Raw genomic sequence first — 24,721 nt, forward strand, 5'->3', positions numbered from 1 at the left:
TTACATACCCCATTGAATTATGACTGAAGATCGTCAGCTGTCTTCTTCTCCCTTGTTGTTCCTCGATACGTAAAGGCTGCACCACCGTTGACACCTTCTCTCTACATATCAGACATCCCGGTAAACCAGCATCGTTTGCTGTGAAAGCAGATAACTCTGTCCACGCAGAATTAAATCCTGTATACTTGTCTTTGATTTATCCATAGCTCGCTCATCGAGCCGGGGGTTATTCGCCTCCAAGAAAAGGCGCTCGCGCGGGACCGTAGCAGGATGTGACGCATATTTTAGTTGACCTAATTAAAACCGTTTTGTTTTTTATTTATGTGTCACAGTATCACCTCAAAATACAAGATACGAAACATTTTCAACCATCCAAAAAAATATAAATAGTCCTACAAATACTTTTATTGTATTTCCTCCTTATTTTTGTCTAAACTCAAGGGAGCCAGAGCAGAGGGCTTAAAGGGCCGCATGCGGCCCGTGGGCCGCGGGTTGCCGACCCCTGCCCTAGGGCATTGCGTTCCAAGAATGCAGGGTTGTTGGTTGTTCCTAGAGTCTCTGAAAGTACAATGGGAGCCAGAGCCTTTTCTTATCAAGCTCCACATTTGTGGAATCAGCTTCCAGTTTGTGTTCAGGCGGCAGACACCCTATCCGTTTTTCAGAGTGCGCTTAAGACCTTCCTTTTTGATAAAGCTTATAGTTGATAAGAGAATCTAACAAGAGTGCACTGACGTAGACACGTTGTGCCTCTTCACCTATACATCTTAGTTCTTACTTTTTCACTTAAATCCTAAAAACTTAGACCTTATATATAACACTTTATCCAAAACCTTTCCCCTCTCTGACCTCTCGAGGTTCTATTAGGGTAACAGGTTGCAGAGAAGGCCTAGCCCGGCCGGGGAGGGTGGAACGTAGTCACTGACCTACTCCTTACCTCTAACCAATTCAGGTTCCAGTGGGGACCTCTCTCCCTGTGTGCCTCTCCACCTCTGTTTCCTACTTCTTACTTGCTACCCTTTTCCCTCAACCTATCCTAAGGGAGTGCATGTATGTAGACACGTTAGATTAGCTGCTATAGGCTTGGACTGTTGGGGGGGGGCACCTTAATCCATCTGTCTGGCTGTTTGTACCTGTGTTCCGATTAACCCAGCTTCAGCCTGGACGCCTGTCCTACCCCCAAACATCTCCATTGACAACATCAGACTGGAAAATGTGGACTACTTCCCATACCTTGGCAGCCTCCTATCATCAAAAGCAGTTATTGATGATGAAATACACCATCGCCTCAGCTGTGCCAGTGGGGCTTTCTCAAGGCTAAGGAAGAGAGTCTCTGAGAACCGTGACCTCCAAGCAAAGACCAACATCTTGGTCTATAAAGCTGTGGTGCTCCCCACTCTTCTGTATGGATCAGAGGCCTGGACCACATACAGCAGGCATTTAAAGGCACTTGAGGCATACCATCAGAGATCCCCCCCGAAAAATCCTCAGGATTATCTGGGAGGATCGGCGCAGTAACACCAGCGTCCTGGAGGAGGCTGACATTCCCACCATCACTGCCACCATTGCCCAAAACCAGCTCAGATGGACTGGCCAAGTGGCCATGTTATCCGCATGCCTGACTCTCGCCTCCCAAAACAAGTCCTTTATTCCCAGCTTGCTAAAGGGAAACGGGCCCCTGGAGGCCGAAAGAAGAGGTACAAAGATAACATAAAAACAAACCTAAAGAAGTGCCACCTAAAAGCTTGGGAAGACATGGCAACAGACAGGGCGACCTGGAGAAACCTTGTCCGTGAGGGTGCTGCACTATATAATGATGACCTCTGCCATGCTGCACAAGACAAGCGCAGACTCAGGAAGGAGAGAGCAACCACCAAACAGGTCCAACCCAAACCTTCCACCACTACATTCCCCTGTCCACACTGCACAAGAGTAATCGGGTCCAGAATCGGCCTCTATGCCCACCTGAAGACCCACAAGGACCAAGAAGGAGGACAGTCATACTCGACTACGAGTGACCGCTGATGATGATGACTCTCATGTTCCGATTAACCCAGCTTCCCCCAAATCTCTTTTTTCTGTCCATATCCACGCCGGGATCCTGAGTCGAGAATAATCCTGTTGCTGTGGTCGTGTGTCCTGGATCCTCTATCCTGAGCACTGGATCTGGGTCCTGGACTTCGAGTCGTGGCTGAACCTGTCTCTGCGGTCCTGCCTGACTCTCACCATACTACTTCCCTGATGGCTCCCACAGGATTTTTGACATCCTCGTGGATTCATCTTCTTATTACAGACACATGCATTTCCAAACATTTGGTCTACCTATGTTGTAAATGTATTATATCTTGAATTTACACACGGCATCTATTGCACGTCTGTCCGTCCTGGGAGAGGGATCCCTCCTCTGTTGCTCTCCTGAGGTTTCTCCATGTTCCCTTTAACTGTGGGGTTTCTCTGGAAGTGTTTCCTTGTACGATGTGAGGGTCTAAGGACAGAGGGTATGAGGACAGAGGGCCTAAGGACAGAGGGTCTGAGGACAGAGGGTCTGAGGACAGAGGGTCTGAGGACAGAGGGTCTAAAAATACTGAGTATTTTTAAGAGGTTACTCCAGATCAGATGTCACTTACAGGAATGATGTTATGGCGTGACCAGAAAGGACTCCACCTTTTCTCTTTCAACTCTTTGTTGCAAGAAAGCATTCAGTTTTAAGAGCGCCCTGAGGACTTCTGGCACCAACACATTCACATTCTCTCTCTCGCGAGGAGTTCGCGCTGAGATCTTGCTCGTCCCCTCGCGCGCTCGCGCGCGCGCGCTGCGCGCTCGCGGGGCTGCGCGCGGCGCGCGCGCGCGCGGCGCGCGCGCGCGCGCGCGCGCGCGCTCGCGCGCGCTCACACACAACACACACACACACACACACGCACAAACACACACATACCACAGACACACACACACACACACACACACACACACACACACACACACACACACACACACACTCACACACCACCACTCACTCACCACTCACTCACTCACTCACTCACTCACCACTGACTCACACACACACACACACACACAACACACACACACACACACACCAACACACACACACACACACACACACACACACACACACACACTCACAAACACACACATACTCACAGACACACACACACACACACACACACACACACACACACACACACACGCGGCCACACACACACTCACAGACACGCACGCGCACACACTCAGAGACACTCAGACACATGCGCGCGCGTGCACACACACACACACACACACGCGCACACACACACTCACAGACACGCACGCGCACACACTCACAGACACTCAGACACATGCGCGCGTGCTCACACACACACACACACACACACACACACACACACACACACACACACACACGATAGATATTAAAAGGTTGAGTTTGACACCTGTGCTTTAGAGATGTACCTTTTTACGAGGGCCACATAGCAAAGTATTTGATCTGGGCGTTCTGAAATTTTAATTACACGTATAACCAGACTGAGAAGTTTTCAGGAATGCTTGCATTAGTCTTTAGGGGCAGGGACGAGCAGCAACAGTATAAAAACAGACGAGGTGAGACACAGCGCCACATCTAAGCTGCACCTGAAGGACCAGGACTTCCAGGACCAGAACCTCAATAGAAGCTTCAGCTGCCCCAGACCTCCAGACGGTGAGTCTCCACTTCTTTCTCCTCACGGTCCTGCAGCTCCGTCAGCAAGCCTCCTGTGACTCGGTGCAGGGACCAGTCCCCTCAGAAACACAGAGAATCCTGAAGAGAGGTCCGTGTGAATGCTGAATGCTGAGCTTTCTGAGTAACATACGACTTCAGCTGTTGCAGCTGAAGTCTTAACAGTTTCTCCATTGACTTCTGTTTTGAAATGTGGATGAATTTAGTGAATATTATTCATAGCATTCCTAACTGAGATTAACGTTGTCAGGCTTGAGTGAAGCAGGCAGGACCCAAATGCAGATTTAAAAGAAAAATACCTTTATTCCAAGGCCAACGCGTCAAAATCAGAACACTACCCCGTGACACAGTCAAAGACAAACAAGGAACCAGCAAAGACAGACAGAAAACCAGAACTTAAATACACACAAGACTAATCAAAGAAACAAGAGACGGGTGAGGAGGGAGGAGAAAACACAGGGGAACCAGGTGAACACAATCGGGTAATCAGACAGGAGGGAACACAGACGGAAACAACAGGCAAGACAGGGGGTGAAGACTTATCAAAATAAAACAGGAAACCAAAGACAGAAAAAGACAAAACACAACACAGACAGATCGTGACAAACGTGTTGATGTTTGAACCGAGTGTGTGGGTTGAAGATGTGGAAGTAGTTAAGTACGGAACAGTGCTCAGAAGACTAATAGAGGTAAAGACTTGTTGCTGTAGAAGAGCGTACATTGTAAAAATTAATAAGTTGTGGTAACTTTAAAAATATATATGCAAACTCATTGCCTCACAATAACTAAGTTAAGTTAGTATGGTGAGTAGGAACAACCTGTTTATTAAGTACAACTAACACAACACTTTTAAGTTGTAAAAACTTAAAGGTCACCTCTCATGCTTTCATACATACATATGTGTCCCGGTGTGTCAGGAGACTCACAAAGGGGCGTGGCTAGCAGCAGCTTGGGCACGTTTGAAGCTACTGACCCAGAATCAGCTCTTTAGTCGCAGGCCTGACATAGAGGGGGCTGAGGCTGCAATGATCTGTTTGGGCTTTGGAGCAAAGCACTTCAGAGACATGTTTGTATATCTCTGAAAGCTATAATATATGCCTAAGAATAGTATAACAGGAGACCTTTAACATATCCCAAACAGTTGGCTCTATTGCTCGGTTCATTTCAATAAATGAACAACATGCACTTTAAACATTTCATGCAGGAGTAAGACAGTGATTGAAGTACCTCCATGTGAGTATTGTGAATACGTGATTAAAGGGCTTAGCCTGTCTGAAACATGATGTCACTCATCACTTGTGTATTGTTATATTTGATAAATCTAAAAGTGTTCATTTATCTGAAGCACTTTGAGAGCATTATCAATAGGATATCCATGTTGTGTGCTCTCGTAACAAGTGTGTGCATTTGTAAAGCATTGAAAGAGAGACACACTGAGTGTTTAACTATTAACGCTAACGACACAGAAAGAAAGTTCCCTCGACACCTCACGGTGGAGTTGGCATTCCTCCTGAAGTTACTCGTGCACAGAGTCGGGCCTTCTCTACACAACGTGAGAACGTGTGTTCATTGGATGACAAAGCGGAGGAAAATGATTTCCAGATATGTGTTCAGTTAAAAACCACCGGTCCGTCTTCTCACCTCAATGTCTCAGTTCTGCTCACAGCCTCTTTGCGTCACTAAACCGGTGGCATCGGGGAACCAGTCAGGGAGCCTTTGACGGGTTTAGAGAACTTCAGGAAGTGTATGAACCACCTCCTGCCGAGGACCCTTCATTGTGTACGCTGTTATTGTGTGTTATCGTGCGTTAACAGGTGTGTGTGCCTCTTCCTTTGCAGAGTCATGAAGCTGCTCCTCCTGCTGGCAGGTAAGCAGCATCGCAGTCTTCACTGTGACAAACAACATGTGTTAGAAAGGCAATATGAATGCGTTTCAAAGTCAAGTCCTCTGTGCAGAGTCACTGCGAGTGTGTACTAGCCCCGCACTACTCTGCTGTCTTCTTTGTGCAAGTAAAAAAAGATAATGTTTGAATGATAGACTTTTAAAACACGAGCTCATCCATGAAATCAATATAAATGTGAACGAGCTCTTTTTCAACATGTTGATGGCTTCAGGCAATGAGGGCGTTAGCCTTCAACCACTTGGCACAGAACCCAGATACCCTGTATACATTCACCCTGAAGGAGCACATGTTTACAGAACAAATAAGGATATCATTATTCACTCATTGCACTGATGAGTGTCACTTGAAGTCAGAGGAGAGGCTTCAGGGAGCGATGAGTGTTCAGGTTGTTCCTGATGGATGTGTTTCTCCTGGAACTCCTGCAGTCGCTGCCAGCCAGATGGAGCTCTCTGCCTCTCAGAATCCCCTTGTCACTCTGAATGCTCCTGGTGGAAACCTCAACATCAGCGCCACTCCCTTCACTTTCTATGGAAAAACCTGCACATGGTTACACGTGAGTACACTGAACCCCTGCCTGACTGCGTGGCCTCTAAAACGGCCCGTCGTATCCCTATTTTAGGCACTCCAGCTTCGGATGTCCGACCGCTAGGAGAGCACCACGGAGTGTGTAGTGCAGTAGATGTTGGTGGGCTGGGAGAACCCCAGAGCAGTATCTGCCCCTGGAGGAGAATCCCTCTGTCCTTGGGAGACCCCTTGGTAATTAGGGCAGCTTCAGGACCCACCATCCCTCACCCACAATGTCGATCCCCTTATACCAATTAAAACAATGCAAATGTAATATCAAACACTGCTAGAGTCAAACATTAACATCACAGCAGTGACATCACTACGTCAACAGAGCTCATATCATATCTCAGCATCAATCCACACCACATCAACCACAGTGACCAATGCCAAACTATAGTTGAACTTAAGCAGGGTTTCTATTCGATACTAATGTCTGCCTTTTCCAAGGAAGGGAGTTCTTACCTCACTCCAAGACCAAGCCGATACCTTCAGAAACCACGAGAGAGACCAGGAGTCGGGTCGAAGGTTACAAAGTACAATCCGGTTTTATTAAGGTTTTAACAAAAATAGAGCATTACAAGAATCCTAAACAATAACAAAGACACCAAGTCAAAATACAAAAGCAACAGGCTCACAAGTCAAATGTTCTCAAGCCGTCTCATTCCTTCTCCTCCATCTTCTCTACTGCTTCTTCCTCCTCCCTCTCTGCGTCAGGTGGTCTCCCCCTCCTCTCTCTGAGTCAGAAGGAGGTCACAACGGTTTGAATTATTGAACATTAAAACATGTAAGGTTTAAAAATGAAACAAATAAAGACTTATAGTAATGCCATGTCATTTTAAAGAGAGGGAATATGAAACAAAGTTACGAAAGCAGAACACTTTGTCAATGTCATGTTTAGAATCAGGTGTTTTTCTTTAAACGTTTCAATTTGAAATATACAAACGTTATACTTGAATTCATTAACAGATGAAAAGTTCAGAATGCTCTATCTAGTTTCACATGTTTGGTTTCACATGTCTGAACAGACATGATGGAAACTACGTCCTTTCTATTTACAGCCCATTTAGCATCTTGTTATCAATGGTGAGCTTAATAGAGGTCGTGAGGTGAAGGTCAGTCACGGCCACTTACACAGCAGAACTGTCAACGCTGCACATAATAAAGCTATTATAGATATGACACATAACTCACTGTTTAATATGCTATCACTCACAGTCCTCAGAATCAGTCCCTAGTGTTTTTGTCTTGGTCGTATTTATATATAGATGTAAGCGGTTCGTTACCTCTCAGCGTGTCAGCCTGTAAATATGGGAGCACATGAATAATGACATGTTGCTAGAGGCGGAGAATCAATTGAGTACTACACACAACGTTTAAAGTGTGCTTTTTGTGCCAGCTGTTATTTTGGGTATTATAAAAGTTCCCCCTCATATTATTCAATATCAGACGCTCTGAGACAGGCTTGGTCCCACAATGCATCACTGTGAGTCTGGTCCTGAGCTGGAAAGTGAGCGTAACATTCCCCTCTGGGGTCTATGGGGTCGGGCACTGATCAGATCAGATCAATGGAGTGGGGAAAGATCATTACTAGAGCCAACAGGAAGTGGTTTGGAGCAGCTGGACGCGTCTCTTTGATTCCTCATGTGTCTCTGTATGAAAGGACACATAAAGACGTGTTGGACAGTGGCTTGTAGAAAGGTCTTTTCCAAAGTGAGAGAAATGTTTTGATCTCATCATTGATCCTATCTTTTTTCTCCGTAGCTAACATGTGAGGAGAGGAAACAATGCTGTTTTGGAGCGAAAGCCTTCATATTGTTGTTCCCTTTTTTGTTTTTGCAGGTGAAGATCGGCGATAAGGTTGAAGTTTGTTTCAAAAATGACCCATCTGAGGACGACATTGACTGTGTGGTGAGCAGCGACGGGGTGGCTTCAACCAAACTGACGTACGATATAGACAATGGAATAGTTATTCTCAAGTTCTTCAATGGTACAGCTGCAGACAATGATGTGAGTCCTGATCCGATCCCTGTCACACACCGACTGGCTGTCCAGCTGTTTGTACAAAATGAACATTTCAAAGACATTGTGTGGCAAAGACAACTTCAAATCAAAGTTGATTTGTAAAATGTTGGAAGCATTTCCTAATATTTCTCTCTCTGTTCCTGCTTTCAGCTGAAGTTGATGTTGAACAGTTTTTCTTTCACTTCACGTCATCCTGCTGGCCGTACGTTTTCTGATAATTTAGTAAGTATGACATGAGGCTCTTACCTAACCCTCACCCTTCAGCCTCACCGATGTTGAGAGTTACACTGTGTCAGGTCCGGATACCAATGCAATGTGTTCCTGTTTGTTTCTGTGTGCCAGGGAAACTCATATCCTAAATCCTTTATGTTAGAAAGCTGCTGTCTTCCAGCCTTCCTCACACGCACTCTGAAAGAGAACTGATCCCTGAGAAGACTTCTGTGCCCTAACCACCCTGAGAGATGAGAACTGATCCCTGAGAAGACTTCTGTGCCCTACCCACCCTGAGAGATGAGAACTGATCCCTGAGAAGACTTCTGTGCCCTAACCACCCTGAGAGATGAGAACTGATCCCTGAGAAGACTTCTGTGCCCTAACCACCCTGAGAGATGAGAACTGATCCCTGAGAAGACTTCTGTGCCCTAACCACCCTGAGAGATGAGAACTGATCCCTGAGAAGACTTCTGTGCCCTACCCACCCTGAGAGATGAGAACTGATCCCTGAGAAGACTTCTGTGCCCTAACCACCCTGAGAGATGAGAACTGATCCCTGAGAAGACTTCTGTGCCCTAACCACCCTGAGAGATGAGAACTGAGGCTGTGTGTGATCCATTATTCCTTTGTATCACCATCAGACATCATTCATATGGATACAGAACAAGCTTTCAGTTCAGCATGGATAGGTGAATGCAGAAGACAACGTGCAGCAGTCTATTTGCTCCTCGAAGCCGCTCCTTTTAAAACCCTCTTCTTATGTTCACTTCTAAACAGAGATAGGTGTCAGACATAATGTCATACTCAGCCTTAGAGTTTCAGGAAGCAGAAGTCACTCAGCGTCACGTGTTTAAGCAGGGAAGACACAGATATGTTAGTATCATGACACCACATGTATCTGCTAGCATGCAGGATCTAACGGTGTGTTAGCATGAAGACACAGAGAGTTAGTATCAGTGACACCACATTTAATGCTATCATTCAAGCTAACGGGTGTGTTAGCATAACAAGAGATAGTAGCATGACACCACCATGTTAGCTGCTAGCATGCGAGCTAACGGGTGTGTTAGCATGAAGAACACAAGGTTAGTACACGTGACACAACATTAGCTGCTAGCATGCAGAGCTAACGGTGTGTAGCATGAAGCCACAGAGATTTAGTAAATCAGTGACACCACAATTTACGCTCGCATTCCAGATCTAAAGGGTTTGTTAGCATTAAGAACACAAGAGTGAGTATCAGTGACACCTAACATGTAGCTGCTAGCCAGGCAGAGGCTAACGGGTGTGTTAGCCATGAAGACCCAGAGAGTTAGTATCAGTGACACCACATGTAGCTGCTAGCATGCAGAGCTAACGGGTGTGTTAGCATGAAGACACAGAGAGTTAGTATCAGTGACACCACATGTAGCTGCTAGCATGCAGAGCTAACGGGTGTGTTAGCATGAAGATACAGAGAGTTAGTATCAGTGACACCACATGTAGCTGCTAGCATGCAGAGCTAACGGGTGTGTTAGCATGAAGATACAGAGAGTTAGTATCAGTGACACCACATGTAGCTGCTAGCATGCAGAGCTAACGGGTGTGTTAGCATGAAGATACAGAGAGTTAGTATCAGTGACACCACATGTAGCTGCTAGCATGCAGAGCTAACGGGGCAGGCTGCACTCACAGCACCAGGGGCTGGTGGTTCTGCTCCTTGCTGCCCTCAAGTGGACAAAGGAGTTCATTAGAAACATCAATCTGGAGTAATGAAGGAGCTCCCCACTGCTCTCACTGTCACTGCATGCCCTAACATCGGAGGAAATATATCACAAGTGGCCTCTAGAGAACACTTTCATTCATGTTCACAGTTTGAGGTTACCTTTGTTTTTAATGATTGTGTTTACTAGTTATTTTAAATGTGTTTTTAAGGTTCAAACATCTGTCCAGGGACTACAGACGTAACTCTGGCACATTTACAGAAATGGTTCTTAGTGTGCAATGTCCCTGTTAAATAAATAATATACATACAAATATATTCTGTTTAATCCTTTACTAGGAACTGTCTGCAAAAGTCGGTGACAGAGTGATGGATACCTGGATGCCTTCTGCAGAGGATCTGATCTGTCGAGACCTGATTGGATGCAGAGGCTCAGGTAAGCTGGTCTGGGGGTTCGCAGAGAAAGGGATCCTCTAAGTGAGATGTGATATTAAAACATGTCTGTCTTAAAATCTGCCTGTAGTCACTGAAGTGTAATAGCATCACCTCCATTCTCCTCCAAGGTGGCGCTATAAAGGCGGGTTCAGAGATGCCCAGCGCAGAGCCCTGCTCTGTTGATGTCTGTTCTTGGTCTGCAGTCCTCTCTAATGTCACATGTGGGCCCCAGGAGTTTTGCCAAGCGGACAACACGTAAATATGTGCTCTTTCTATCAGGAGTAAAGGTCTGACTGATTTGAATAAAGTGTCCCATGTGATCGAACCCTCCATGAGAGAGGGAGGATATTATCCACCTGAGGATTATTGCAGTTATTGAGGAATCTGTTCCTATTTCTATCACCCCTTTCCACCAAAGCAGTTCAGGGTCAGTTCAGAGCTAGTGGCCGATAGCTCTCCAGTCCTTTCATGGTTTCCATGAGCAGAACTGGTTCGTGTTAGGAACCAGAGCACTGCTGGACTGGAACCAAGAACCAGGTCTGTGTGGAGGCTGGGTCAGATCACTAGAGCCGAGCAAAGTGACCAGAACGAGACTCACACTTTGGTTTATGTCCCGCCACATTCCCCGGGCAAACGTGGAGATACGCTCGCTCTCATGGCCCGCTTTGAGGAGCAGCACGACCCGTTCTGGGGAACGGTTCAGTCTATACATCCTAAAAACCTTCTCCACTTATCTCCCATTGCCCTTCTTTGCCAAGGTGGGCCTCGTGATGACACTTTATGAAAAGAGATCCCGATGGACGCACAGCGTCTCGGTGTGTGTGCAGTGTTCCTATAACGTGATCCTTTGACCTCTCCTCCGTGCTTTACACATGTTTCAATCCCCCGAGGCCAGCTCCATCAGTGTTGTAGTGCTGCGTCCGTAAATCAGACCGCAGATATCCGGGTTGTCCCAAGTAGAGTTGAGCATTACCCATAATGCAACACAATATCACTGTATGGCCTGTTGTATAAAATACTTCAAGATGTTTAGTATTCCACACGTATTTAGGAGAGAGATATTATTATATTTGTACGTGTTTCACAGGCTGAATGTAACTCTCCTGACCTTTATGCGTCATATTGTGAACTTTGAGAAGGGTTCATTTCCTTTGAGTTTAGGATGAGTGTAAAGTATGTCTGTCTTAAAAAGACCCAGACTGCGAGTCCCTCTCCATGTCTTCTTTTACATATCATATTCTATTCACACGTATATAGACTTTTTGCACTACTTTTTATGTTTGTATTTTATTATATATGTTGCATCGTTGGAGGAGCTCAGGTCAGAAGCATGTCATTGCCATCTCTACACTGCAGCTCTGTGCATATGACAATGCAACCTTTGGATTCCTTTGCTATCCTGGCTCCAAGATGGTGGAATGAGCTCCCCATTGACATCAGGACAGCAGAAAGCTCACACACCTTCCAGACTGAAACTCATCTCTTTCGACTCCACCTCGAGGATAGAACTATTAACAAAGCACTTATATACTAACAAAGGACTGGCTCCTCTAAAGCCAGTTGAGTAGCACTTGAAATGCTTGGCTCTATGAAGCCTGATGTACTTTATGATTCTGTTTTCTTCAAGGTTGTGTCTTCCTGGTCGAATGCACTTATTGTGAGTCGCTTTGGATAAAAGCGTCAGCTAAATGTAATGTAATGAATTGAATGTTGAATGGAATGTCCATCAGGTGCGCTATTCCTCCGGTGGTGTGCACGGTGACGGGCTCCACGGTGATCGGTTTCCACGGAGCAGTGCACTCTGTCCAGGATCGCTGTGCCTACAGTCTGATGCAGCCTGAAGGCAGCGCCAGCTTCAACCTCACGGCCGCCTTCAGGGAGCGCCGGCGTACAGATGTTCCTCTTCTGGACCACCTGATCCTGTCGCTGCCAGGCGTGACCATGTATCTGGAGCGAGGAGGAAGAGTTCGGGTACGTCAGCACGTTGTAGTTATGGGTGCTCAAGCAACGCTGATCATTTCCTGCTAGGAGTTACTTTGTGGTGGTGTATCACAAACCCTCTGTGGGATGTGTGTGTGTGTGCTCCTTGTGTTGATGTGTGTGTGTGTGTGTGTGTGTGTGTGTGTGTGTGTGTGTGTGTGTGTGTGTGTGCTCCTTGTGTTGATGTGTGTGTGTGTGTGTGTGTGTGTGTGTGTGGGATGTGTGTGTGCTCCTTGTGTTGATGTGTGTGTGTGTGTGTGTGTGTGTGTGTGTGTGTGTGTGTGTGTGTGTGTGTGTGTGTGTGTGTGTGTGTGTGTGTGTGTGTGTGTGTGTGTGTGTGTGGGTGGGTGTGCTTCTTGTGTGTGTGTGTGTGTGTGTGTGTGTGTGTGTGTGTGTGTGTGTGCTCCTTGTGTTGATGTGTGTTGTGGTGTTTGTGTGGTTTGTGTGTGTGTTTGTGTGGGAATTGGTGTTGTGCTCCTTGTGTTGAATGTGTGTGTTTGTGTGTGTGTGTGTGTGTGTTTGTGTGTTGTTTTGTTGTGTTTGGTGTTTGTGTGTGTGTTTGTGGTGTGTGTGTTTTTTGTGTGGGTTTGGTGTTCTTCTTTGTTTTGTGATTTTTGTGTTTGGTGTTTGTTGTTTTTAGTTTTTGTGTGTGTGTTGTTTGTGTGTTTGTTTTTTTTTGTTTTTTTTTTTTTTTTTTTTTTGGGGGGGGGGGGGGGGTTTGTTTTGTGTGTGTTTTGGTGTGTGTTTGTAGGTTGATGGGAGAAGGCCCTGGTGCTCAACAGCACAGCTCAGCTGATGCACGGCGTGGAGCTCTCCAAGGACCAGACTGGAGTCACTGCTAAGCTCCCGTCCTCCAACATGACTTTCTTCTTCGATGGCAACAGCGCACATGTGGCAGGTACAGAACAGAACTTCCGATCTGGACTGAATATTACATATTTATTTCTGAAGCATAGCTTTAATTGTACCCTCACTTCCACCAGGACTTCCTGAAGCTGTAGAGGGTTTGTGTGGCCGCCCCTCCAACTCCAGCTGGACCACCACCCTGACTGCCGAGAAGTCCTCGTTCAGCCTCCCTGGGTACCGCTCAGTCTGACTGATATTACCTATTTGTCATGATTAGGGTTCAGATGTGATGTGATCTTTGTCTCCCTCTAGCTGTGAGATTCAATCCCAGGACTCAGTCGAGAGCACCATCAACTGCACTCGCTCCACCGACCAGTAAGCGCTGAGCCATGAAGACCCTCGTCTTGTCATGTCATATAAGCAGCGTTGTTTCTGCAAGATCAACCGATGTAACACGGAAAACTCTTCCCTCTGAACAGCTGTAATCTCATGAGGCAGCCTCCCTTCTCCGCCTGTCACGAGCACACCGACCCAGAGCCGTACATCAGCGCCTGCACACTCACACTGTGCATTTACCCGTCAGTGGATGGGGTCGACTGCCACTTTTTGGAGGCTTACGCCAAGGCCTGCAGCCTGAAAATCAACGTGACCCTGGAGGACTGGAGGTCGACTTCTGGCTGCTGTAAGATTCTCTATTTCCATTCGAGGATACTGCACTGAAACTCGTGCAGTCAAGCAGACATATTTGATCAAATGTATCCTAAAATCAACCAGAAGCCAAGGCTCGCTAATAAATGGGAAACAAAGTGAAGAAGCAGATACATGAATTAAGTTGTGTGTGTGTGTGTGTGTGTGTGTGTGTGTGTGTGTGTGTGTGTGTGTGTGTGTGTGTGTGTGTGTGTGTGTGTGTGTGTGTGCAGCCCCCCCCCCCCTCTCTGTCAGCAGCCCTGCAGTGATCATGAGTTCTGTGGAGAGGAGTTTGGTTCGACCCGCTGCTTCTGCCGGGCTCTGTTCGCCTCCAAGTACAACGCCACCAAGTCTTTAGGTACGGAGTGTCAAAGAATATTTGAATCCGATCTGTGTATTTTAGAGACTCTCAGTCATTCTTGCATGTGCCCTGTCTGTAACTTGAGGAGGACACAGGTCAAAGAGGTCTTCTGCTTTCCTGTGGGTGAGGGGTTTTGAGGCACATGAAGAGTTGCAAAACAGAGATGTCTTTGTTCCTAATGTCTGGTACTAATTAGAGAAAGCGCGGGCTCTTAGCTCCCTCCTTTCTTACATGTAGAGGTGTTCCTGTCTTTGTCTGCAGAGTTGGCTTGGGATTTTCATGATGAGAGTTATGTGAATACCTTGTGAACGCTCCGGCCGTTTTTGTCTCTCAATAAACTTCAGTGACTAAGGCGAATTCCAGCTTCCATTCCTTTCACTGAACATTGATTCTGCATTGCTAAACAGAAGTTTCTTCACACGGAGCATATCACACCGTTTCCTCTGCTTGCACTGGTCTGAATTAGGGATGTGGTTATTTACCAACAGCCTGCTGCTAACAGCTGTTTTGATGCTGAGCTCTGCCAGAAAAAAGATATTGTTTAGTGTGGAATTAGAAACAGCGGTTGAAGTGTGGGTGTGTGGTTGAAGTGTCGGCGTGTGGTTGAAGTGTCGGTGTGTGGTTGAAGTGTCGGTGTGTGGTTGAAGTGTCGGCGTGTGGTTGAAGTGTCGGTGTGTGGTTGAAGTGTCGGCGTGTGGTTGAAGTGTCGGCGTGTGGTTGAAGTGTCGGTGTGTGGTTGAAGTGTCGGCGTGTGGTTGAAGTGTCGGTGTGTGGTTGAAGTGTCGGCGTGTGGTTGAAGTGTCGGTGTGTGGTTGAAGTGTCGGTGTGTCGTTGAAGTGTGGGTGTGTGGTTGAAGTGTCGGTGTGTGGTTAAAGTGTCGGCGTGTGGTTGAAGTGTCGGTGTGTGGTTGAAGTGTCGGCGTGTGGTTGAAGTGTCGGCGTGTGGTTGAAGTGTCGGTGTGTCGTTGAAGTGTGGGGTGTGTGGTTGAAGTGTCGGTGTGTGGTTAAAGTGTCGGCGTGTGGTTGAAGTGTCGGTGTGTGGTTGAAGTGTCGGTGTGTGGTTGAAGTGTCGGCGTGTGGTTGAAGTGTCGGCGTGTGGTTGAAGTGTCGGCGTGTGGTTGAAGTGTCGGCGTGTGGTTGAAGTGTCGGCGTGTGGTTGAAGTGTCGGCGTGTGGTTGAAGTGTCGGCGTGTGGTTGAAGTGTCGGCGTGTGGTTGAAGTGTCGGCGTGTGGTTGAAGTGTCGGCGTGTGGTTGAAGTGTCGGCGTGTGGTTGAAGTGTCGGCGTGTGTTGCAGGCGATCCCACGGTCTGCAGGCAGGACTCGGCCTCTGTGGTTCTGGCTGGATGTCTGCTGGACGACAAAGGCATCGACTTCTCCACCTTACACCTCAAAGACCCCAGCTGCAAGGGCCACATGGACCCCCAGAGCCACCTGGTGACCTTCAGCTTCAACAGCAGCGCCCCCTGCGGGATGGAGGTCATGGTGCGTAGTTATCACTTCCTCTCGACTCAAGGCGGGTTATTTTCAGAGCGTCTTTGGGCAAACGAGAAGCATGTAAAGCTGCTTTAACTGAGTCCTGTTCAGTTGGTTATTGACACCTGCAGCCCTCAGAAGAGCTTAATGATCGATGGAAGGGAAGGAACAGGCTTCAGTCACCCTGTTTAACTTTAATTAAATGACCTGGATGGTTTGGACTGTGAACTCCAACACTGACCGTTCTCCATCAGGATGGAACCGTCAGCAGTGAGCCCTGGAATAATGTGGCCACGGCCGTTAACCAGTTAAGCCCTGAGCCTGTTGTTCAGGTCTCAGGCTCGAAAATGACATTCCCAGAACAAATGACCATATCTTCTAAAAGGGTTACATTAATAATCTTTTTTCTCAAAGTAATGATAAACCTGTGAGTTGGATCTCATCTGTGAATGAAGAAGAGAAGAACCTTTTTGTATCCAAAATAGTTCCAGATGGCAGATGTTGCTGTTCTTTTTGGAAGTAAATCTTCATTCTCGCCGGTATTGTCCTCCTGTGCCTCGCTCATTTTTCACCGGTGTTTTGATGGTCTGCCATCTAGCAGGGCGGAGCCTGCTATGATCTGATCAGTCGACTGGTTAGTAGACTAAAAGCTTTAAGAATCCAAAGTACAACATATAATAAGTACCCTGTATCAAGATTGATGCAAAACAAGTTAAATCTGACCTTTTTAGACAGATTTAGCAAAGAAAAACACTCCTGGGGTCTTTTGGGTGGATTTTCCATATCTCTGGCCCCCCTTTGTCGATTTTGGTGATTGACATCTCTTTCTGACTGTTTTTGACCCGACTACGACACAGGTAAGCCATGTTAGCGTTTCTAGCTACCTAGCGCCACAGGCTTTGATGTCTGTTTTTGTTTATAAAGTCGCAAGTTTGCAGAGGCGCGGGAAGATATTTTGAGTGGGGGTGCTGAGGTGCTGGACTCCAGTGAACACTATTACGGGCACTATAGAGCACGCACAAAAGCACTCCCCACACGCAAACACACAGTGCACCCGTGACTGTTACAATGAAGGCTCGATAATCAGCTCACGGCATATAGGCAGGGGTAAAGTGCTATTTTTTACGAGTGGGGAGCGGACCTCACCTCCTCTAGGGGGGTCCGGGGGGATGCTCCCCCGGGAAGATTTTTTTTAAAATGTTGAAGTTAAAGCATCAATCTGGCGCACTTTGAGAGCAACATTAAGAGATCTATGGATACCTCTCTCATCACCCAGATGAAACACAACTGTAAGCAGATGTTCTTTTTCTTTATGGATATTTTACAAATCACTCCCCTTTCAAACTGTATTCTTGTTTTACTGCCATATAGTATTTCATAACTGTTTTTCCTTTATTCTCTTATTGTTTTATAACGATAATGATCATATGAAGGTGTGCCGCGGAAATAATCTCTTGAATAGTTTGTGACCAAACCGTTTGAGACCCACTGAGATAACTTAGACTAAAGTGAACTATCTAAACCCTCAGAGAGTCCTTTAGCTCACCTGAGCCTCTCCGTCTGAGAGGAGAGCTCTCCTCCAGCTCGCTGTGGAACCAACAGCTCCGTATGTCCGTTAGTGCAGCTAGCTAACTGCTAACCAGATGCTAACAACACGGTCCCTGCTGCTGGCACCGGTCCCTCTCTCTCTCTCCCTCTCTCACACACACTAAATGCGCTATGTCCGCACACGCGCACACACACACACACACACACACACACACACACACACACACACACACACACACACACACACACACACACACACACACACACACACACACACACACACACACACACACACACACACACACACACACACACACACACACACACACACACACACACACACACACACACACACACACACACAGAGAGCCGAGCTTGAATGATACAAGCACACTTTTATTTCCATGCAACTCTCTGATTGGTCTGGTGTCTTGTCTCTGTTGCATTCACTGAACACGGGAAATTACAGTCCTGCCGTCCTCTCTAGTGTCATGATGAGGTTCACGTAAAGCACGGTTAATGTATTATATTATTGAGGTAGAATTGTCCGGGGCTACAGAAAAAACATTCGGGGCAGGCCAAAATATTATTTTACCAACAATGTGGAATTTATTGGCTACATATCAGGTTATGCACAGCGGGAGCAGCAATAACCGTCAAATAATAATTCAGACACCCCCTGCCTGCCACTAGGGGGTGCTGCAGCGCCCTCAGCACCCCCCTTCCCGCGCCCATGCAAGTTTGTATCATTGAGTGATAATGTCTGTACCTATCGATTCTGTGTCATCTCACGATCAGATCGATGGGTTGGATGTGCACAATGGATAAATAATAAGGTTTTGTGAGTGAGTTTCGGTGCAGTAAATCTGTTAGCATTTTTCGCTCGTTGCTAATTCAGAGGCTCAGCGTTAGCATTGTGGGATTTAAAAAAAGAAAAAGATCAGTTAGATGAGTTTCTTCCCGTTACATGGATACAAAACATTCATAGTTTATTAAACGAACATGCCCTCAGAAACTGTTTCCTGCAAGATGTTGCGGGAGGCCCCGGTACCGGGGTCTCTCGGGCTTAACAGGTTAAATGAACTCATTTTCTGTCACATTGCAGAAAAACAACAGCCAGATCTTCTACGAGAACTCCATCATGTCCTCGAACAGCTCATCAGGCGGAGTCATCACCCGCAGCAACCAGTTCCAGATCGACTTCTCCTGCAAGTACACACAGCCAGAGGTCGGGAGTGAGTCCTTCAGGATCAAAGACGGGTGAGCGTCACCTGGTCCTTAATGTACCACAGCTCCAAGCGTCACACCGCTAAACTGTGTGTGTGTGTGTGTGTGTGTGTGTGTGTGTGTGTGTGTGTGTGTGTGTGTGTGTGTGTGTGTGTGTGTGTGTGTGTGTGTGTGTGTGTGTGTGTGTGTGTGTGTGTGTGTGTGTGTGTGTGTGTGTGTGAGAGTGCAGCTCTGTGGTGCAGCAGCTTGTATCTGGACAGTGGAACTACACTCTGACGATGAGCTCCTTCATCGACGCCGGCCTCCTGCAGCCGGTCGGCCCGAACACGGAGATCCTGCTGAACCAGACGGTCTGGCTGCAGCTGGAGGCGGTGGGGCTGGACGCCAACATGGTCGCCATGGTGACAGACTCTTGCTGGGCAACCAATCAGGCATCACCTGACAGTAGTCTGCGATACGACCTCATCATCAATGGGTGAGGAAATGTTAGAACAGAATGAACTCTGACTGTTGGAACAGAATGAACTCTGAGACTTCACCGTGTGTATTTCCTGTCTCCGGCAGATGTCCTGCTGAGGATACGGTGCAGATGCAGGGAAACGGACAGGGAACGTGCAGCGTGTTCTCCTTCAGCATGTTTCAGTTCTCTGGAGCAAGCAGTGAAGTCTACCTGCACTGCAAACTGGAGCTGTGCCCCACACAGGGCCAGAGCTGCACTCCGGTACACACCGAGTACTAATACACAGAGTACACAGAATGCTAATACACAGAGTACTAATACACAGAGTACTAATACACAGAGTACTAATACACCGAGTACACAGAGTACTAATACACAGAGTACTAATACACAGAGTACACATAGTACTAATACACAGAGTACTAATACACAGAGTACTAATACACAGAGTACACAGAGTACTAATACACAGAGTACACAGAGTGCTAATACACAGAGTACTAATACACAGAGTACACAGAGTACTAATACACAGAGTACACAGAGTGCTAATACACAGAGTACTAATACACAGAGTACACAGAGTGCTAATACACAGAGTACTAATACACAGAGTACTAATACACATAGTACACAGAGTACTAATACTCAGAGTACACAGAGTGCTAATACACAGAGTACTTATACACAGAGTACACAGAGTGCTAATACACAGAGTACTAATACAGAGAGTACACAGAGTACTAATACACATAGTACACAGAGTGCTAATACATCGAGTACTAATACACATAGTACACAGAGTGCTAATACACCGAGTAGTAATACACAGAGTACACAGAGTGCTAATACACAGAGTACAGAGTGCTAATACACATAGTACTAATACACAGAGTACACAGAGTGCTAATACAGAGAGTACACAGAGTTCTAATACACAGAGTACTAACACACAGAGTACTAATACACAGAGTACACAGAGTACTAACACACAGAGTACTAACACACAGAGTACTAAGACACAGAGTACTAATACACAGAGTACTAATACACAGAGTACTAATACACAGAGTACTAACACACTGAGTACTAATACACCTGTGTGAAGTTAAGCTAACTTCCTGTCTGTGAAGCTAACTTCCTGTCTGTGAAGCGAGCTTCCTGTCTGTAAAGCTCACTTCCTGTCTGTAAAGCTCACTTCCTGTCTGTGAAGCTCACTTCCTGTCTGTGAAGCTAACTAATACACCTAGTACTAATACACAGAGTACTAATACATAGAGTACACAGAGTACTAATACACATAGTACACAGAGTGCTAATACATCGAGTACTAATACACATAGTACACAGAGTGCTAATACACCGAGTAGTAATACACAGAGTACACAGAGTGCTAATACACAGAGTACACAGAGTGCTAATACACATAGTACTAATACACAGAGTACACAGAGTGCTAATACACATAGTACTAATACACAGAGTACACAGAGTGCTAATACACCGAGTACACAGAGTGCTAATACACAGAGTACTAATACACAGAGTACACAGAGTGCTAATACACCGAGTACTAATAAACAGAGTACTAATATACAGAGTACTAGTACACAGAGTGCTAATACACAGAGTACTAATATACTAATAAACAGAGTACTAATATACAGAGTACTAGTACACAGAGTGCTAATACACAGAGTACTAATACACAGAGTACACAGAGTGCTAATACACAGAGTACACAGAGTGCTAATACACAGAGTACTAACACACAGAGTACTAATACACAGAGTACACAGAGTACTAACACACAGAGTACTAACACACAGAGTACTAAGACACAGAGTACTAATACACAGAGTACTAATACACAGAGTACTAATACACAGAGTACTAACACACTGAGTACTAATACACCTGTGTGAAGTTAAGCTAACTTCCTGTCTGTGAAGCTAACTTCCTGTCTGTGAAGCGAGCTTCCTGTCTGTAAAGCTCACTTCCTGTCTGTAAAGCTCACTTCCTGTCTGTGAAGCTCACTTCCTGTCTGTGAAGCTAACTAATACACCTAGTACTAATACACAGAGTACTAATACATAGAGTACACAGAGTACTAATACACATAGTACACAGAGTGCTAATACATCGAGTACTAATACACATAGTACACAGAGTGCTAATACACCGAGTAGTAATACACAGAGTACACAGAGTGCTAATACACAGAGTACACAGAGTGCTAATACACATAGTACTAATACACAGAGTACACAGAGTGCTAATACACATAGTACTAATACACAGAGTACACAGAGTGCTAATACACCGAGTACACAGAGTGCTAATACACAGAGTACTAATACACAGAGTACACAGAGTGCTAATACACCGAGTACTAATAAACAGAGTACTAATATACAGAGTACTAGTACACAGAGTGCTAATACACAGAGTACTAATATACTAATAAACAGAGTACTAATATACAGAGTACTAGTACACAGAGTGCTAATACACAGAGTACTAATACACAGAGTACACAGAGTGCTAATACACAGAGTACACAGAGTGCTAATACACAGAGTACTAATACACAGAGTACACAGAGTGCTAATACACAGAGTACACAGAGTACTAATACACAGAGTACTTATACACATAGTACACAGAGTACTAATACACAGAGTGCTAATACACATAGTACACAGAGTACTAATACACAGAGTACACCGAGTGCTAATACACAGAGTACACAGAGTGCTAATACACAGAGTGCTAATACAGAGAGTACACATAGTTCTAATACACAGAGTACTAACACACATAGTACTAATACACAGAGTACACAGAGTGCTAATACACAGAGTACTAATACACAGAGTACACAGAGTACTAACACACATAGTACTAACACACAGAGTACACAGAGTACTAATACACAGAGTACTAACACACAGAGTACTAATACACAGAATACTGACACACAGAGTACTAAGACACAGAGTACTAAGACACAGAGTACTAACACACAGAGTACTAAGACACAGAGTACTAATACACAGAGTACTAATACACAGAGTACTAACACACTGAGTACTAATACACCTGTGTGAAGTTAAGCTAACTTCCTGTCTGTGAAGCTAACTTCCTGTCTGTGAAGCGAACTTCCTGTCTGTGAAGCGAACTTCCTGTCTGTAAAGCTCACTTCCTGTCTGTGAAGCTAACTTCCTGTCTGTGAAGCTAACGTCCTGTCTGTGAAACTAACTTCCTGTCTGTGAAGCTAACTTCCTGTCTGTGAAGCTAACGTCCTGTCTGTCACTACCCGATCTGCCCCCCTGCCCGATCTGCAGTGCCCATGTGCGAGATGGTCCGCCATATTGGACAACTCCGTACGGCAACCCAAGAAGGGCACTTGACACAGCGGCTTTTAACAAAGCTCAAAAAGAAAAACCGAGAGAGATGAGTTATTGTTGTTACAACGTGACTTCACTATTATTTAACAACTCTTTTTATTGGGTTCTTTTATTTGGGGTTCAGTACATTGTCAGAATAAGTGAGAAATGGATTTAACTTCTGTTAGACAGCCATATGCCATACATTTTTGCATACATTCACAGTAAATATTTATTCAGTATGATAGCTGTCTAACAGAAGTTAAATCCATTTCTCACTTATTCTGACAATGTACCCTTACTGTACTTAAAGAGTTGTTAAATAATAGTGAAGTCACGTTGTAATAACAATAACTCATCTCTCTCTCTCTCTCTCTCTCTCTCTCTCTCTCTCTCTCTCTCTCTCTCTCTCTCTCTCTCTCTCTCTCTCTCTCTCTCTCTACTCTCTCTCTCTCTCTCTCTCTCTCTCTCTCTCTCTCTCTCTCTCTCTCTCTCTCTCTCTCTCTCTCTCTCTCTCTCTCAGCTTTGCTAAAAGCCACTGTGTCAAGTGTCCATCTTGGGTTGCCGTACGGAGTTGTCTAAATATGGCGGACCATCTCGCACATGCGCAGTACCGGAGACGAATCGGGTAGTGACACTGTCTGTGAAACTAACTTCCTGTCTGTGAAGCTCACTTCCTGTCTGTGAAACTAACTTCCTGTCTGCGTACAGAGCTGTGGGGGGGCAGCTCGCAGGAGGCGCAGATCTGCTAAATACGCTGATGGGAACGCGGCCCTCATCACGATGGGATGGAGAAACTGAAGAGCTTTGCATGGTAGGCAGCACCTTCATTTGTTCTTCCTGACGAGTTCCTTAATTAACACAATGTTTAAAGAGTTCCTTAAGTAACACAATGTTTAAAGAGTTCCTTAAGTAACACAATGTTTAAAGAGTTCCTTAATTAATACAATGTTTAACGAGTTCCTTGATTAACAGAATGTTTAACGAGTTCCTTGATTAATACAATGTTTAAAGAGTTCCTTGATTAACACAATGTTTAAAGAGTTCCTTGATTAACAGAATGTTTAAAGAGTTCCTTTATTAACCCAATGTTTAACGAGTTCCTTGATTAACACAGTGTTTAAAGAGTTCCTTGATTAACACAGTGTTTAAACAGTTCCTTCATTAATACAATGTTTAACGAGTGCCTTCATTAACACAATGTTTAAAGAGTTCCTTGATTAACACAATGTTTAACAGTTCCTTGATTAACACAATGTTTAAAGAGTTCCTTGATTAACACAATGTTTAAAGAGTTCCTTGATTAACACAATGTTTAAAGAGTTCCTTGATTAACACAATGTTTAAAGAGTTCCTTGATTAACACAATGTTTAAAGAGTTCCTTGATTAACACAATGTTTAACGAGTTCCTTGATTAACACTATGTTTAACGAGTTCCTTGATTAACACAATGTTTAAAGAGTTCCTTGATTAACACAATGTTTAAAGAGTTCCTTGATTAACACAATGTTTAACGAGTTCCTTGATTAACACAATGTTTAAAGAGTTCCTTGATTAACACAATGTTTAAAGAGTTCCTTGATTAACACAATGTTTAACGAGTTCCTTGATTAACACTATGTTTAACGAGTTCCTTGATTAACACAATGTTTAAAGAGTTCCTTGATTAACACAATGTTTAAAGAGTTCCTTGATCAACTCAAAAGCAGCATTGTATAAACCATGACTCAGCAGTTTCTCTGTGTTCTCAGCTGATTCCTGACGGTGGAAATGAAGATCTTGTTGCTGTGAAACTGAGCCGGCACATTATCTGAGATTATTCCTGAGGACTTCAGTTATTCTGAGCTTTAACTTCTTTATGATGTGGGGTAATAATCAAAAGGGGTTATTTTACCATGTGCACTGGTATATATACATAATTTCTTCTTTAATATACTGTCTGTTTTTAAATGTGCACAGCCTGAAAGCTACCTGAGTGTTAAAGAAGGGAAACAGGAAGTGTTGAGAACTGAAATGTGGATTACTACCCAGGAAGAGGATCAGATCAGATGTAATTCCTCAGAGCACGCTGTTGTACCTTTTATTGTGATTTTATTACTAATGGAACCAAAAACAATGAATAAAGTGAGTGGGAAAAAGAAACATGAGTCTCAGTCGTTCATTCATTGAGAGTGTGTGTGTGTG

At 45.1% G+C, this 24,721-nt stretch overlaps 1 protein-coding gene across 1 annotated transcript; it reads left to right on the top strand.

Moving 5' to 3' along the window:
- The first annotated feature begins 1,752 nt into the window (after positions 1-1,752).
- Positions 1,753-24,397, top strand: LOC117453420 (uncharacterized). The gene is made up of 17 exons (XM_071204200.1): positions 1,753-2,011; positions 3,578-3,706; positions 6,053-6,180; positions 8,034-8,181; positions 10,770-10,821; positions 12,297-12,537; positions 13,312-13,444; positions 13,530-13,626; positions 13,705-13,767; positions 13,872-14,101; positions 14,339-14,437; positions 15,734-15,921; positions 18,566-18,720; positions 18,917-19,162; positions 19,252-19,408; positions 23,248-23,350; positions 24,289-24,397. Exons 1-16 carry the CDS (start codon positions 1,753-1,755, stop codon positions 23,335-23,337), a joined length of 2,415 nt encoding a protein of 804 aa, XP_071060301.1. The 3' UTR covers positions 23,338-23,350; positions 24,289-24,397.
- The last annotated feature ends 324 nt before the right edge of the window (positions 24,398-24,721 follow it).

The sequence above is a fragment of the Pseudochaenichthys georgianus genome, chromosome 1 (assembly GCF_902827115.2).
Source record: "Pseudochaenichthys georgianus chromosome 1, fPseGeo1.2, whole genome shotgun sequence".
In the NCBI taxonomy this organism is placed as follows: Eukaryota; Metazoa; Chordata; class Actinopteri; order Perciformes; family Channichthyidae; genus Pseudochaenichthys; species Pseudochaenichthys georgianus.